Source organism: Eptesicus fuscus, chromosome 24, assembly GCF_027574615.1.
Source record: "Eptesicus fuscus isolate TK198812 chromosome 24, DD_ASM_mEF_20220401, whole genome shotgun sequence".
Lineage (NCBI taxonomy): Eukaryota > Metazoa > Chordata > Mammalia > Chiroptera > Vespertilionidae > Eptesicus > Eptesicus fuscus.
The window spans coordinates 12880220-12898349 of NC_072496.1; the positions used below are offsets into that span (position 1 = coordinate 12880220).

The 18130-nt window shown below is 40.7% G+C and overlaps 1 protein-coding gene across 1 annotated transcript in view; it reads right to left on the reverse strand.

The window, feature by feature from the left end:
• CEP170 (centrosomal protein 170) overlaps positions 1 to 18130 on the reverse strand; it is a 103342-nt gene that overhangs the window by 32687 nt on the left and 52525 nt on the right. Inside the window, exons 9-10 of the mRNA XM_054712941.1 lie at positions 13668 to 13831; positions 2601 to 2750 (exon numbers count right to left, since the gene is read on the reverse strand). Of these exons, the coding sequence (XP_054568916.1) occupies positions 2601 to 2750; positions 13668 to 13831 (314 nt within the window). The remainder of the gene's footprint in view (positions 1 to 2600; positions 2751 to 13667; positions 13832 to 18130) is intronic.

Consider the following 18130-nt stretch of genomic DNA (forward strand, 5'->3'; position numbering starts at 1 on the left):
AAACCTGTCCATGTCTAGATCTATTCTTAAAGCAGTGCTCTTTGAGCCCTCACAGTCAAGTGTGAAATGGAATTTAATTCATGATGTGGTCCCACAGACTTATGGACAGAGAATGGCGATTCTTTAGACCAGTGCCACCTAGGCATTTAATATGGAAGAGCTAGGGAGTGTGGAAAAAAATGGTTTCCCCTCTAAAAGTCTAAGCCAAGGCTTCATATTGAAACTGGAATGACAACTAAGGAATAGGAAGCTGTGACTGAAAACTTATTTTAAATTATTAAAAATGACATTTTATTAAAAGTGCCAGATTTACTGTATTAAGGAAGGCTAGAAACTGCTGAAATAAGTATTTCATATAAACTGTACACTGTATGATTTCAAAAGTAATACATTGAAATAGTAAGTATACACAATAACATACATACAATGGAGCCTAAGGAATTCTTGCTGAACCCCTGAATTCCCTTTCAAGATTCTGTGGTAACCACCCACCATTCTGGTACTGAAAGAAGTACCTCAGCCATTCACATCATGCTAGGATATCCAGAATACAGTGCGCTCCAGGGGCACACACTGCTGTAGGACCAGTCTGTAAAAATGTTCCGGTGGCAAGTTTAGGCAACTCCTTCAACTGTGATCCCGGAGGTCGCAGTTGGATTCCCGGTCAGGGCACATGCCCGGGTTGTGGGCTCGATGCCCGGTGTGGGGTGTGCAGGAGGCAGCCGATCAATGGGGCAGGTACACATGGGGCTACAGACAAATCTGACTTGGCATGGTTTGAGGGGATAGAGAAAAGAAGGAAGAGTCTATTTAAGTTCACATTTACCAGATTAATCAGAATATGAAGACATTGCCTCAAATAAGTATTGCTTGCTTCCAATAAGTAAATTAAGCATCTTGTAAAACAGAAGCCAGAATAATAATTCTCTAAGATCAAGGGGGAAAGGTCACTAAAGTACAATAATTGCTTTGACAGATTCCAGGAAATGGCAGGCCATAAGGGGACAATTTTCACATAGAGGTATATTTACCTGAATAAAAAAAAATATTTTATGTATGCTTCATAGAAATGTAACTACTTACATTTTGTTTTATTTATACCTTAAGATTTTATTTGTATTTTATATTTATTTACCATTTGTATATTCTAAATTAACTCATTTCCTGAGAGGCAGTAGAGCATCATGAGTAAGAGAATGAGTTAAGAAGTTACGGCTGCTTCAAGTTCAAATTCTAGCTTCACAAGGAACTAGTTGTAAGACCTTGACCAAGGTAATCACTACATACTGGTTTCCTGCCTTGTAAAACAGTACACAGAAAGCTTCCATTGAATGTTAGCTCTTATTACCTGACTAAATTATAATTAATTCTCAGTTACATGCATTTTTTAGATTTCTTTTTTTTTTTAATGTATCTTTACTGATTTCAGAGAGGAAGGGAGAGGGAAAGAGAGATAGAAAAATCAATAATGAGAGAGAATCATTGATCTGCTGCCTCCTGCACACCCCCTACTGGGGATCAAGCCCACAACTTAGGCATGTGCCCTTGACCAGAATCGAACCTGGGACCCTTCAGTCCGAAGGCTGATACTCTATCCACTGAGCCAAACCAGCTAGGGCTAGATTTCTTTTTGACACATCAGTGTGAAATGAAATTCTACGATCACTTACAATAAGGGAATGAACATTTGTTAAGTGCATAAATCTCAGGCAATTACTATGCTGGGTGGTTTATACACCTTATTAAACTCTCGGTAAACAGATTTATTAAAAATACCATTTGCAGAGATGAGAAAACGGAAAAAAGAGAGGGGAAGTGACCGAGTCAACGGCGCGCTGTTAGAAGTGGTGGTCATGGGATTTGAACTCGGGTCTTTCTAGCTCTGCCATCCCAATGCTGACTCTATAACCACCTCACCACACCATCACTTTCACTCTACTCTAATCACACTGCCTGAGGTCACAGGTTGTATCCACAGGCACGCCCTGGCATGTTTCCTGCCAGGCCAGGTCTTTCCATTCTGAACCATGACCTCCTAGAAAGCATGAGCCGTGTATATTTTTTGTTTTCTCTAATAATGCCAATCAGAGCAGCGAGCACCTAGCTCATTCACTGCTTACTGAACGATAACTAACATTTTCCCTCACCGACAACAGAATATTAATTTGAAAAAACACAGTAACAAGAACAGAAACAGAATTACTGCATGATGGCCTTGGGCTTTCATTAGAAACAAATAATTTGGGAGGATTTCATTTTGAGGAGTATTTTACAAGGGGGCATATACATAACTTAATATAATTAAAATTGATGAAGCCAGGCTGGTGTGGCTCAGTGGCTGAGCATCGATCTATGATCCAGGAGGTCACAGTTGGATTCCTGGTCAGCGCACATGCCCGGGTTGTGGGCTCGAAGCCCAGTGTGGGGCGTGCAGGAGGCAGCCGATCAATGATTCTCTTTCATCATTGATGTTTCTATCTCTCTCCCCCTCTCTGAAATCACTAAAACTATATTTAAAAACAAACAAACAAAAAACATTTTAAAATGACGGAAATTCACATCTGTGCATGTAAGAAGTGAAGTCGAGGGCGAGACGGTACCTCCGTGTGGTGAAACCCAGGTGTGCCCAGCGGTTTCCTGTCCTCCATCATCACTGCGGCAGAACTGAGGGCCCAGTCTTTAATCAGGTCTTTCTGCTTCTCATTGATAACAGGCCTATTATAATCCTGATTGTCATCCACTCCAAACACCTGGGGGGAGAAGATCATTTTATAAATGAAAAGTCAGGTTAATATGTGAATGTTATCAGTAACTTCAGGGGCAAATAAAGATATTCTACATTAATTTCAATCATGTGAGCAAACTTGTTTAATGACAAGGTAACATCCATGTGGAGAGAAAGCTGGGCAGTAACATAAATGTGAGTATCCTTTCTGAATGTTTAGCAAATGTACTGTTTGCTAATAAGAAATATTCAGGGTATTACCCGTCATTTGGTAAAAGATGTCACGAACACTGTACTAATGCAGAGTTAAAAAACATACTTCTTCTTGTTCCAGTTTGTGTCTTTGTTCTATTATTGTTGAGAAACATGTTGGCAAACTATAAATGCATGATGGATTTTATGTGTTCCTTCCCTTACAAATGTTTAACATTTACATACATGAGTTAAATGTATGCATATAACTAAGTTCCCAAATAACAGACTTCATTGTATGATCTTTGTACAGGGAGTAGCATGATTCTCAAACTATGTGCACCTAAAATCACTCACAGGCCTTTGTTTGAAATGCAGATTTCTGGGTCTAGCACACAGATTAGCAGATTTTGAATAAGCAGATTGTCTCTGGGGGACACTTTTGAAATATTCTAAATACAGAGACCAACAATCATGTGCTTTGAAGGGCAGGACCTGAGTGAGTCTTACTCATTTCCTGGCTCATAATAGGCCCGGTTTTGCCAAAGAGACTGAAGAAATGCTAACTACATAAACCTGAATATTCCATAGGCTCTACTGTGTTCTCAATGCTCATTATTTACAGAAATCAGTTGTGGCCCTGATTGTACAATCAAGAAAAATATCCTGTGTGTGAATTTACACTTTGTAGAAAGGAGCTTTAGAACATAAGGAAGGAGAACCAATTCTGTTTTAAAAGGGAAAAATGCCTTTGTTTAAGGTAATTTCTAGAAAACTGTGTAATGATCAGACAAAACACCTATCTGATAACTTCTGAAGTTCACATTGACTAAGGCAGATGTCAGATTTTCAAAATGACTAAAACTTGGGAATTTTACCACTAGATGGCCTTATTACCTAGTATTTAATTCAAATGTAACTTTAGTTTCAAGAATTATGATTAATCGTCTCTTGAACCGCTCAGTATTCAAATTATTTTTGCTTTAAGAGCAGTTGGTAACCTGGGTTGGTGAACACACAATACAACATACCGATGATGCATTATAGGTTGTACACCTGAAACCTATATAATGTTATTAACGGTCATCCCAATACATTCAATAAAATACAAAAAGAACAAATTGTATGTTATCCCATTTAGATCAAACAGGAACTTGAATAACACACGGAAGCACATATTTAGAAGGGACAAACCTGCTTCATTTCGCTAAACGTTGGAATTCGTTTAACAACAAGAAGCAGGAAAGAATACTGAGTATATTTTTCTATGTGCTCTGCCTCTGACCCCGCTTGAGCAGAAGGCAAATCAGAGCTACTCAAGTTATCTGGGCTGTCTTAAAATTTAAACATTTTCTAACTCAAGTCACTGAACTCCCAATTTACTGGTTTATCTCCTTATTTTTATCATTACAACTAGAAAAAATCCAACTCAAGTTGGAAAGTGGAAGATAAAAATAGCCACATGTGATGATTACCTGCATGTTGGACCTCATTGGCATGTTAACTTACAAGTTACCTCGATTTTCTGATTTTAATTCTAATCATACTCAAGATGGATTTCCAAACCTTGACTGTCTCAAACATCTAAGCACCAGCAGTTTCTAATAAAATATAATCAATCTCTCCAAATCACTTCTGACACTATTTTGAAATAACGGAAGACAAAGACATAAACACAAAGTAGTAATGCTTTTAGGAAGGGAGCAGAATTATATAGAGAGTATGCAGATGACATTCTATGGATTCCCTTTAACGCGCTGGAGATGCTGTACACATATCTGTCAGAGAAGTAACTTTTATTCATTTTCCAGACAAGTGATGAGCCTGAAGTACCACTGCCTGGGGAAGGCAGCCTTCAAAGCGCACCCCCATAGTTTTGCTAGTGCTTTGAGAAATTAATGATAGCAATGCCTAGCCAGCTGGAAATTCCTATCATCATTTCTGTGTGTAGGTATAAAAACATCCATTTGTGACAACTTGCATGAGAAAGCAAAGAAGACCTCAAAAGCTAACACTGTCTACACACTTTAAGGGTATTACACTTCTAACTGCATTTTAAAAATTCAGAATTCAATGGAATAAATGGTTCTGAAAACTTAACCTTTTGCACTCGGATGTCGAGTGTGACTCGACACGGTTAGCTTTAGAATAAAGGAATCGAGAAAAAAGCAAGCGAGTGCAAAGGGTTAACATAGAATTTGTATGACCTACTTGTAGTCAATTGTTAAATTTAAAATGTAGACAAAATTGTTAGAAAAAAAGGAGCTCAGAATGGAGGCAGGAGAGATGTTTTATAATTTATCATGGTAACAAGTGCTCATAGCAGAATGCTACTCACAATAGTCAGAAACAACCGAAATGTCCATCAACAAATGAGTGAGTAAATAAATGCACACAATGACACATTCTTTAGTCACAAAAAGGAATGAAGAGCTGACACACGCTATGTCATGGATGAACCTTGAACACATGATGCTGAGGGGAAGTAGCCAGTCACAAAAGGCCCCATATTGCACGATTCTACTTCTATGGAATGTCCAGAATAAGTCAATCCTTCGCCCAGAAAGCAGACCAGGGGTTGCCAGGGGCAGAGGGAGGGAGGGTCGGGAAGCCATTGCCTAATGGGAGTGAGATTTATTCTGGCGGCGATTAAAATGCCCTGAAATTAGACACTGCTGAGGATTGCACAACCTTGTGAATGTACTAAAAGCCACTGAATTGTACACTCAAGTGGCTCAAATGGTGAAATGTTATGTGAATTTTCCCTCAATTTTTAAAAAAAGGCACCATCTGGCTTTATTCTTCCTTTTACTTCTATTGAATAAAAACATGTTCTCCAAATGTTTGTCCTCTCCCTGAATCCATCCCGTGTCTTTGATTCTCCCCATTCCCTGGGAGTTATAGCCACCATCTCTTCCTTTCCCATCACTGCTCAGCATTCTTTTCCTATTAGACCCTTCTTTCATATCTTCAGATGATGCTCACGTCTGATGATCCTATAGTTAACATGTCCAAACTCCCTCCTTTTCATGGCTCATTTCCTTGTCACACATTCCTTCCTTTCATCCCTAAAATCTGGCTGCTCATCTCTCCCCCTCTTCTTGCCCAGAAGATTCTTAGTGTTAAGTCATTAGTGAGGAGCTGCTAGAAACTCAACCGCATCGCTAGTCTCCTACCAATCAAGGCACTTCTCCTGAAACTTGCACATTTCTTCCCACACAACCTACACTCTTTTGCACCTTCCATACTATTAGAAGCTAAGCGTACACAGGCTTTAAACCATACATTTCAACAAGTTACTTTAGGATCAAGATAGAAACTAGTTTCATAATACAAGATAACCTGTTCGTGGAGGCCTGGTGAGATCGGATCAATCTATAAGTTCATCAAAATAAATTAGCTAAGATAAAGCTAACCACATACATATATTAATAAAAACGAAAAAGCATATCAAATTTTTCTTCTCATTCATATGGAGTTTCAAAAAAAGAAAAAGATACTGAGTGTCTACTATATGCCAGGCATTGTTCTAGTACAAGAAATACAGAAGTGATCAAGACAAATAAGATCTTTCTAGACAGGACAGAGAGAAAATAAACCAGCTAGTGATGAGTTCCTTAACGAAAACAAAACATGGCAATCTGATGGCGACCCGCAAAGTAAACGCCGGGTGAGAGCGCCTCTGAGAGGAGCTGGGCGTGCGAACACAGGGAGAGTGCGCAGACTGGGCTCAGTCCCTGACAAGCTCCAGCCGGGAAACTAACTATGATTTCACACAGGAACAGGGAAAAGGAAGTGGGGCAAACCTGTTAAACATTCAGCTTCTGCCCGGAAAAGGTGAGGTTCCCTGGTGGGGCTTTGGGAGCTAACAGGGCAGGAAAGGGTTCCCACACTTAATAAACATTTTTTAATATATATTTTTTATTGATTTCAGAGAGGCAGGGAGAGGGAGAGAGGGATAGAAACATCCACGATGAGAGAGGATCATTGATCGGCTGCCTCCTGCACGCCCCACACTGGGGATCAAGCCCACAACCCGGGCATGTGCCCTGACTGGGAATCGAACTGTGACCTCCAGGTTCATAGGTCAGTGCTCAACCACTGAGCCACGCCGGCTGGGCGCCCCTATAAAAATATCTGAAAAATCACTTAGTGAACAGGGGCCAAGGAAAAAGATGATTATAAAAGAAAGAAAAATCGAGCTGCCAGAATTTAGCTTTTCAGAAGCACTGTTTGCTCTGGCCCATTAACTCAGACCATTTCTGGACGGAAAGGAAGGAGGAAAAAGATGAAGTTCAACTTGAAAAGCTGCCTGTTTCCAGGGTCCTCTCTTACTGTCCCAGGCCCGTGTCTGACCTCCTGCCCCTTCAGTCCCGCACACAGCGCATTTTGTCTGAAAGGACCTGCAGGGGCCGCTGCCCGCTGGCTTCCGGCTGGACTGTCCACCTCGCTGACTCTGTCATCCGTGGCTCCCTGGCTCCGGCTCGGATCTGGCCTCACATCTGCTGGAAACTTCAGGGCCTGGAGCACCCGCATCCCACACCACTCCCACCTGGCCCCGGGTCCCAGCACTGACTTCCCTCGGGCTGCCCGACTCGCTGCTGTCGAGGTGCCTTTATTCTGTGTCTCTGGTCTAGTTAGTCCTCCTGGTACTGGATTCTTTCTTCTCTACCAGCTGCTGCCTCCAGAACCAGCGCCGAGCGACAACAAGGCCCACGAGGGGCGGGAATGCACTAGTCAGAGGCATTCTGGGAGAGGATGCTGCCAGGATGGACAAGAGTCAAATCTCAGCACAGGCAAGTGTCTGTAAGAACTGCTTTATGGTGTGAAACTTATGGAAAACAGAAATACTCCCTCCTGCCCCAAAGACAGAGACTGAGGCCCTCTACAATGACCATTTTTTCCTTGTTTATTTAATATTTAGCTTTTTGTGCTATGTTTTTCTCATTTAGCGTGGAAGGCTGGGAAGCAGCTCTGACCACATTCTCCGAGTAGCATCTGTGTTGAGGGAGCCGTGGGGAGGGGAAGAAGCTGGTACCACTGAGGCTAAGACGGGTTCTCTAGTTGTCACAGGGAGGTGGAAGGAGGGGTGGGGAGATCACTCCTATGGGGGAAGATACTGTAATTACCTTTAATCCAGCATCAACAGCACTTGTCATAGCGCATCTCCACGTAAGCTTAGGTGTAAAACTCAAGAGATCTTTATAGAGAACAGGCATTTGTGTTAATACTACAGGAGGGGATATTTGGGGACAGTGCATAAAACAAGATTACCTACTGATAAACACACCACACAAAAATATCAACCAAAATGCCGTAGTCCCATAACCTGTGTTGGGGAATAGCTCACTCACTACCATTTAACTACAACCAGCACAGGAAAACAAACATGTGACATTTCAGCTTGGTCCTCTCTATTCTTTTTTAAATATATTTATATTGATTTCAGAGAGGAAGGAAGAGGGAGAGAGAAAAACATCAATGAAGAGAGAGAATCATTGATCCGCTGCCTCCTGCACGCCCCACACTAGGGATCGAGCCTGAAACCCAGGCACATGCCCTGACAGGGAATCAAACTGTGACCTCCTGGTTCATAGGTCAATGCTCAACCACTGAGCCACGCCGGCCGGGCTTGGTCATCTCTTTAAAGATCCTTTTTTAAACTGTAGGCAACTGCTTCCAAGTTAAGATGCTAATACAGGTTCTTCTTTACACCCAGGAATACAATGCATTATGGGAAAATTGAAAAGGCATTCAGTGCTTATCATACCTAACACCGGTGTATTATGCGACACTGTTGCTCACTCACTTTTTAAAAAATTCTGTTTCTGGTCCCATGATGCTATTTCTTTTATTCTTCTGTTTGATCTTTTTCGAGCTCCTTTGTTCACGCTTATTCCTTTGACCAGTGTAGCCAAGAATTTTATGTTGTACATTCTTTCTAGGTGAACGCATATATTATTTTGCATTCAGCTACTCTCTATTAATTCCCAAATCGGTATTTCAGCCCAGACCTCTTACCTAAGACCGAGACATTTATATTCAACTGAATGTTGGCCATGTCAGCAGCTTTTTAATTGCTTCTCTGCTTCGGGCCTTTCCAATTTTTAATCCATTCTTCATACCCCTGAGGTGATTAGATCATCACTGCCCTACTTAGCAGTTTTCAATGCCTCCCCACTGCCTTCAGCACTAAAATCCTGGAGTCCTCGCTGGAATACACAAGAGCCTCAAAGTCTAGTCCAAGCTCCTCTCTCTATAGGGAACACGGTCCTCTGAACACGTTCCCCCAGCCTCCGTGCTTCTGGACACGTCTTCACATATGGAAACCCTACTCAAACATGTGTGCGGTGGGATTAATTCCACCTGCTTCAACATGAGCTCAGTTGGCATTTCAATTCAAGTTTTATTGAGAACGTATAAAATGCCAGGCACCAGCAGTCATGGAGTTTATAATCATGTGTGTTTGTGTGTGTGTGTGTGTGTGTGTGTGTGTGTGTGTGTGTGTAAGATGAGGGAGTGCGGAAGTGAATAAACAAACAGGAAGTTATCAAAGGCATGTTTAACCTGAGAGTTCCTCTTGGGAGCTGTTCGTACCCTTCCTCCAACAGATTATGTCCATCAAAGCAGTCATCGGAATATCTTTACTCATGTTTTCACTTGTGTAGTTCCATCCCTCTACATATAATTTTTTAGAAAACTGAAAATCTCTCCTAACACAAAGCCTGGCGCACAGTCGGTGTTGAATAAAGAGGGCTAACTAAAGCAGCCCTCACACGATGGAGAGAAAAAGGAAGGAGACTACATAAAAGTCTTCAGGACCAAACAAATTCAGGGGGACAGAGCCCATGGCCCAATGTCCATCCCACAGACCCCACTTCAAAGGGAGAGAGAAATGGACGGCAGGGCTTCTTCAGCCATTTGATGCCTCTAGTTACTCCTCCAGCGTTCTTGTGCTTGATTCTGGCTCTTCTTGGTTTTTGTTTGCTGCACACCCACCCGTTACTTACTTCTTTCTCGTCAGACACTTGATGCCTGCATCCCTGCTTTTTTGTTGCCAGAGCCTGCCTAGTTGCCTGGATTTGCCTTCTAGCTGTAACCAGGGCTACTAGCATCTCAGCCTTTTCTTTGGTCCTCACGAGCTAGTGCAGGGACTCTTCTTCATCCCCACCGTTACCATCTCAGCTCTGTTTTCTGCTTCAAACTAAGAATGACTGTGAATTACCTACTCAGACACACAGTGCCTTGACTTCCTTAAATGAAGGGACTTCCTGCTTTAAAATCTTGCTTTTTCCCCCCGAGCCAGTTTGGCTCAGTGGATAGAGCATTGGCCTGCAGACTGAAGGGTTCCGGGTTCGATTCCGGTCAAGGTCATGTACCTCGGTTGCAGGCTCCTCCCCAGCTGATGCAGGAGGCAACCAATCGACATGTTCCTCTCACATCAATGTTACTCTCTGTCTTTCCCTTTCTCTTCCACTCTCTCTAAAAATCAGTGGGAAAATATCCTCGGGTGAGGATAGACAAATCAATCAATAACTCAAATCAAATCTTGCTTTTCTCTGTCCATAGTGTGGCCATATAATTTGTCATTGAAACTAAGGCTTGCCCTGGCTGGTGTGGCTCAGTTGGTTGGGCATCTTCCCCTGCACCAAAAGGTCGCTGGCTCAACTCCTGGAGGTCAGGGCATATGCCCAGGTTGCTGGTTTGATCCCCAGTAGGAGGTGTGCAGGAGGCAGCCAATGGATGGTTCTCTCTCACATCCATGCTTCTCTCTCTCTCTCTTTAAAAAAAAAAAAAATAAATTAACACACACACACGCACACCCTGAGCCTCTTTATAGAAGGAAAAAAGATGCTTTTGGTCACCGCAGACAGCGGGTAGACACCAGGTTTGCAGTCCCCCTCCATCCAGTTTCCTAAAGGGTCCAGCTGCTACAAGGACTTCTTTCTCGGCTCTCTGCTCCTCTGGAAGTTCCATTTGGGCCTCAGATGGGCCCTTGTAGTGCTGGGAGAACTTTCCAGGCTTCATCAGTGCCTTGTGGAAAGTCTCATATGTGGAAAGTTCTAGTAAGGGTAATAACATCGCTAACGTTTATGGACCTCGTATTATAAGAGAGGCATTGTGACAAGCATTTTATATTATTTTATTGAGTTCTTTTTATAATCTAGTGAAAGTTCTTTTTTTTTAGAGCGAAGAGAAACAGAGGCTTACACTCAAGGGCATATACCTTGTATATGTAGAGTGTATATTTCATCCCAGATCTATCTGCCTACAAATGTTCATGTTCTTAAATACCATAATATAACCCTTCACTGAAGTATCTTTTAATAGAGAAAATGCTGATCACTGTAAATAAAATATCCATAAACCAAACAAAGGCATACAATTGATAATAATCTGAATTTTAAAACTTCTTACCATACTCTTTTTTTAAACCTGATTCTTTTATTTTCTACTAGAGGCCTGATGCACAAAATTCGTGCAAGGGCCTTGGCCCTGGCCCCAGCTCGCCGCCGCCATGGCCGTGGCCTCTGCTGCCTCTGCCGCGGCCCCCACCCGCTGTGGCTTTGTCTGGAAGGAAGGATGTCCGATCTAATTAGCATATTGCACTTTTATTATTATAGATTAGACAGTATTTTAAATAGTAATGTACTTGTCCTCAAAGAGGGCAATTATGAACTTTAAAATAATAGGAAAGAAATGTCATTATCAATTCCCAATGATAAAAATAATCCCAAATCCCCAAGAGTCATTTTCTATGCTCGCACTGCGTCCTTAGGCTTCTTTTAATCTAAGCATAAAACTTGATCATCTGGTTCTTACAACCACATAACAGCACTCACAGGGCATTGATCTCCTCAGGCTGCTGGGGCTCCATCTCAACAGTAAAAGACATGGAGCATGTGTTCCTTAATAAATGCATGCTTAGAAATTACATACCTGCTCCAGTATAACTAGAGAACCCATGCTAACATGGAAATAAAAACTGTGAAATTGAAAGTAAACATAAGTGGCCCGGCTGGCGTGGCTCAGTGATTGAGCATCTACCTATGACCTACGAGGTCACAGTTTGATTCCCAGTCAGGGCTCATGTGCGGGTTGCAGGCTCGATCCCCAGTGGGGGGCGTGCAGGAGGCAGCCAATCAATGCTTCTCTCTCATCATGGATATTTCTATCTCTCTCCCCCTCTGCCTTCCTCTCTGAAATCAATAAAAAAAATATTTAAAAAAATAATAAAAGTAAACATAAAAGCTCAGGATCTCCCTGGATCTCAAAGGTTTATCTTGTCTACCCCCTGAAGGACCACTCTGTAAACTCATCATTTATATTAGTGCATCTCATGTTAACGAGCATATGAACCACCTGGAGATCTTGCTCTCAAAGCAGATCCGGGTCAGTGGGTGTGGGATGGGCCTGAGAGGCTGTATTCCTAACAAGCTTTCAAGTGTTGCTAATGCAGTTCACACGCTGAGTAACAGGAGCTTAACAAGAGATCAAGCATTGGCCAAACTTCGGTTGCTATCTCCCAGGGAGTAAAATAAACAGCTGATTATAAAGTCAACTTTCCATCACCAAGAGCAAAACTGAGGAAAACTACTTTTTAAGCCATACACCAATCACTGGGCACATTAACCAATAACATGAAAACAAATCTGAAAAGGAAATAACCACCATGGCTGGGCACACCCTCGCTCAGCTCAAAGTACCACAAACCAACGGATTTCGTTTGCACACTTTTTTTCTATCACCAAAGATAGAAATGAAAAGACATTAAGAAAATAAAAGAACAAAATTGATTAAAACATGTATTTTCATCTGCTTCCAACATGAAATAGTAGGCAGGAAACCTGTGATTAACTATTATCAGCTAACATTTATGTTTGTATCAACAGAGTCATAGCAATCTGGGGTTTTTTTATAGTTTTTTTTGTTGTTGTTGTTGTTGTTTTTAGTTTTTAAATGTATGCAAAATGAGAATGGCCAAAGTATACTATTTAAAAACCCTATCTTAAATGTAAACAACTGTAACAGGTCCCGACAGTTTAAATATAAGGACTTTACCTATGAAACTCAGGCAAATTCAGAACGTAAGCAGAATAAAATCAAGAAAGCATTTGTTCTTATTGCTAGTCTTACAGTTTCCCTAACAAATCCTAGGGTTCCAATACCACTGCCTGCATGAGAGCGTCTCATGCTGACTCTCCAGTAATTTCCGCCAGTCAAATCCACCCCCGAAAACTAGCACCATCCCCACATTTCAGTTATTTACCTTGTCAATCATTTTTCTTGCTTCCACTTCCTCACTGTTGGGATTCTCTAACTCAATGGTATAAGTACCCTTGTCACTTTGGTCATCATCATTATCCTTTTCAGAAGTAGCAGAGGGAGCTTGGTTTCTTAACATTTTATCCATCTCCTGGCTCGGTCTGTGCCCAAGACTCCCTGAACTTCTCAACAAGGCAGCTGGTAGGAAGGGGACTGGCACGGCGGGCTCCTCTGATTTCTGCTTTAACAATGTCCCATGTGGAACACCATGCCCCCCTCTGCGGTGCGCAGAGCTAGTCTGTAAAGACAAAGAAACCACTTTGGCATCTGCTGTTGGAGACTGGGGTTTTGCAAGTTTTGCGTGTGGTGTGGAGTGAGTCGTTTCCTCACATAGGACTCCCGCACTCTGAGGAAGAGAACAAGGCCTTCTCTTGCTGGGACTGTCTTCATCAGAGAATGCAATCAGAAAGGCGGTTTGACTTACGGCAGCCTGGTCCTGGTGCCTGTCCGTGGCCAGGGCCTTCTGCAGCTTTTTCTGCTCCGAATGGTGGCGCCTTAGATGTTCCTCCAGCGTGGCCCGTTTGCTACAGCGCCTGTGCGCCCCAGCGTTCTCGGAATCGCTCTGGGTGCCATCGTCATGTTTATTTCCTGGACACAAAAAAGAAACGGCATAATAGAGAAGGAAAAAGCCCCTGGAGAAAGTAAGAGGCATGCACAAAGGTGCCATTTGTTTCGCCCCCTTCGCCATTCAATCCGAAGTCATATGTTCTTCCCTCGACTGCAAAGCTTCCATTCGAATTTCACCAACCGACAATGGGGTCCTGTATAAACGACTGAATAGGACTGTCTTTCTTTCTCTAAATTTTAACTTTAGGGTGATGCATCAATGCCTTAACAGATAAGCAATGCGACAGCATCCACGATAGTCTGTACTTATAACATTAATGAACATGAATCCTACCTTCAAACCTTATACTTTATTTAAGCAATCAAAAATACGTTTCTAGAACTAGTGAGGTAGAGACAGGAAAAGGGTGATTCTACTGAAATGCTTATCCTTACACAGGAAGAGAACACAAATGCCATAAAAAATGTGATGAATCTTAACTTTCGATGATATATACTACATCCCTAAGTATAGTGTTTTATAGTTTCCACCAATTACTGTACTATTATTTACAATATCTTCTTAGCTACAAGAATTTTTGAAAATCTGCATTTTGAACTCTAAACTCTGGTGGCTTCCGAATTAAATAAAGCATGCTAAAGGCCTATCTATAAAATCCTATATAAATCTAACACCTACTGGGCAAATGGCATGGTGCTAAATATAACCATATAAAAATGTATCTGCACCACAAAGCATACAGTTAAGTTAGAATATATTGGAATTTTGAAATATCAAAATGTAAAACTTTGACAAGTCAAGTATTACTCGCTTTTCACTGATTTAGAATTCTCATTACCTAAGTAAGAATATTACAATAGTCAAATAAGGATTATACATATGACATAAAATTATTAGAAAGTCAAGAGTTATTCTATGCATGTTCAAGATCGACTCTTCAATGAGGGCTTTTAGAAGCTATAAATGAATCTATCAACCAGGTGTATTCCGAAGTTTCCAGGACTAAATCTGATTAAATTGTCCTGGGCCACAAATGTAATGGGAATACTTGCTGACTAATATGGCATCAAAGAAGATGATGAGCAGCACTGAGGACTTGGAGGCTGGGAGGGACAACACACATGTCCCAGGAAAAAGTTGAGTGTCATATTCATGGGCTGGTTCTAATAAATTAGAAGCTACCGGTTGGTGCTAGTGATTTAACACAAGAGGACCAGCTGTAAACATGTGGTGCATAAAGAGGGGTTTGGGGAGCTCTCCCAGAGCAGGGATGGTGAGTAATAGAAACCTCTGATATGACAACAAATCTGGAACTTTCTTCCAACTAGTAACTATTCAAAATGCAATCTGAAAAGAGAACACACACTTGTTTAATTAATAGACTCCCCACCTCAGATAATTAAGCTACAAAGTCGGGAGAGCAGATGGAATGCAAAAAAAACCCAACATAAATAAAAAATAAAAAAATCCCACCAGTTCAAATACAAAGCTCATTAAAAACATGACCTTTTACAACCTATCTCACTGTTGCAATTGGATATATTGAAAAGAAATCCAGTTTGTAAGAGCTGGATGTTACTAAACACCAATATTTCCTGCATAATAAACGCAAAAAAAGCTGAATCACACATGCACAACATGAAAACAGCATTTTTACAGAGTTTAGTTCTTGTACCAACATAAAATTTGGCTCGTAAGTGGTGTCAGGCCCTTTCAGTATCTTCTCTTTAAGTTATTGCTTAAAAATTCTTTCTTTTTAAAAAATATGTTTTTATTGATTTTAGAGAGCGAGGAAGGGAAAGGGATAGCGAGAGAGAGAGAAACATGGATGTGAGAGGAACACTGATTGGCTGCCTCCTGCATGCCCTCCCCTAGGGATTAAGGCCGCAACCTGGGCATGTGCCCCTGACAGGGAATTGAACCGATGACCTCTTGGCTCATGGGTCTACACTCAACCACCGAGCCACACTGGCTGGGCTAAAATGTCTATTTGAATGTACAGGTCAGCCATTCTCTTTTCTGGAAAATTTATTATTTCTCTTATATTTCTCAGTGTCACACAGGGTGAACATCTGAGCAGAACTGCAATCTCTGTTTTCACTCAACAAAAGAAGCACGAGGGAACTCCCCTCCCCATTGGTTTCTTCCTGCCTGTTTTGTCTGTCCTTGACTGTGCCTGACTAAGCTGGCTGTCCCTTTAAGCATTTGGGGGGCAGGCTAGCTGTACCACGCCAGCAGCTGTGGCCGAGAAGCAGCAGCTCTCCTAAAGGGTGAACGTGTATGGGCTTTGTGAACATTCTCGGCTTCACTGTCCCAAAGCTCGTGCACTTTACTCTCGCAGGAGCAAAGTTGTTTTGGTTTTGTTTTGCCTACTTGCAAGTTTCTGGCTGATCTAAACAGTTGCTGGAAGTTTAGCGAATATAAAATTATTACTGTTTGCTGTCATTCCATGTATTTGGGTAGAGTCTAGGTATATACTTTTGATGCCTAAAATGTGGAAAATCTTTATCTAACAATGGCAGCTCTCGCTTTGGGGAAAATCAAATGTCATTTGTAAGAATATCTGGGGTAATGAAACGGGTCTATCTTGGACCAAACTGAGTTATATTCAGAGAGATTTTTTTAGATGGCTTGTAGAACGGTATGAAGGCATATCCAGTAGAAGGGTTCTGAGCAATGGCAACATACTAAAATATGTGTCTACCTAAAAATCAATTTCGAGGGGTGGTAGTATTGATTGTATAATTTCTGGTAAGGTTTTCATATATGTAATCGTTAATGCATGCATATAGTGTGAATGTGGGCATTGATGCCTCTATTTGGAATTAGGCTTGTTCAAGAGCAGAGAATGTCTTAAAATGATGGCTTAAAATAACAGCAAATACAAAAAATAGTGATAATGACTAAAAAGCAGTTATAATAAAAGGGTATTTTTTTTTAAATGGTAGCTTTTGAAAGGATCTTTAGCTCACTTTTTATGTATTTATTAAGAGTGGCTTTAAAAAGACGATGTCACTTCTAAATTTTCAAGGTTTATGCTACCTTTTACATTATACAAGGATATCAATATTATTTATCCAATTCATAAAAATGGTCGATTTACATATTAGTAGCTTTTATTTGTAAGCTTAACCTAAACATTTACATACAGATCTCTACTGTGTATTTAATATTACACAGTAGAAGTAGAGGATAACAATCACATGTCAGGTAATTGCATATGATTATAATTAAATACAGCAATAGGCCCAACAAAGATTTAGGTAATCTCACCATCTCACTATCTTGAAATACCTTAGAAGTAAATCAGAAATAGGTACGTCTTCATCATGTGACCAGATTCCCAGGGCATAAAGTAAGAGTTAAGCCAGGGTCAGTCTTGTCATTGATTGTCAGGTCATTCATTGTTTACTCTAATTACTGAACACCTATCACATACTCAAGTCTCAGGTGAAGTGTTAGGAATACAAAGTAAGTAATAGTCTCTGACCTCAATAAGCATTTTTTTAAAGCTCATTAACACCTTGTACAGTTACAGAATGGCCAGATTAACATGCAATCATGCAATCATTTCCCTCATAGACAGCTAGTTAAATAAAATATAGAGTAACACAAAACTGTATTTGGCAATTCTAAAGTAAATTTAATTAGCAAAATCAATGGAAAAATTAGTTAATAACTTCTGTGTACAGGTATAAAGATGTTGCAATTTTTGGCCAAGAATTATACTAGTAAAGCATATATAAAAACTATTTCATGAATAAATAATTCAATTTGTCATTTTCATTAAAGTCTGACTATTAAAAAAATGTAATTCAATCAATTTCCAGTAAGTTATCTCTAAACAAAAAATTTTTGTTGCACTATTAACTACTAAGAGGTTTGAAACACTCTATCAACAATATGACTTTATTACCAAGGTAGAACTTTTGACCCATTATCAAATGGCTTAACATTTCTTTCAAAATTTAGATATTGACATTTTACTGAAAGGATCCCAATAGAGAAGATTATTATTGAACATATCTTTTCCTTAAGTCAAGAAAAGGATGAGAATTGTCTTCTAGAGAATTCCACTGCTGAACTGACTAAATTTTTAATTCCGTAAGAAAAAAGAGACATACTTAATTGCATAAATCACATTTACAAAACCAATCAGGTTTTGGCAAGAACATGAAGGCAGACTATTTTGAATGAGTTGGCCATGGGCAGTGTGGCTTGCTTTTGAGCTTTCAAATCAAATATAAACCTTGGAGAGAAGTTTTCTACCACATTAGTAATCTGATAGCAGTTGGGCAACTGTGAAGATGGAATTTTCC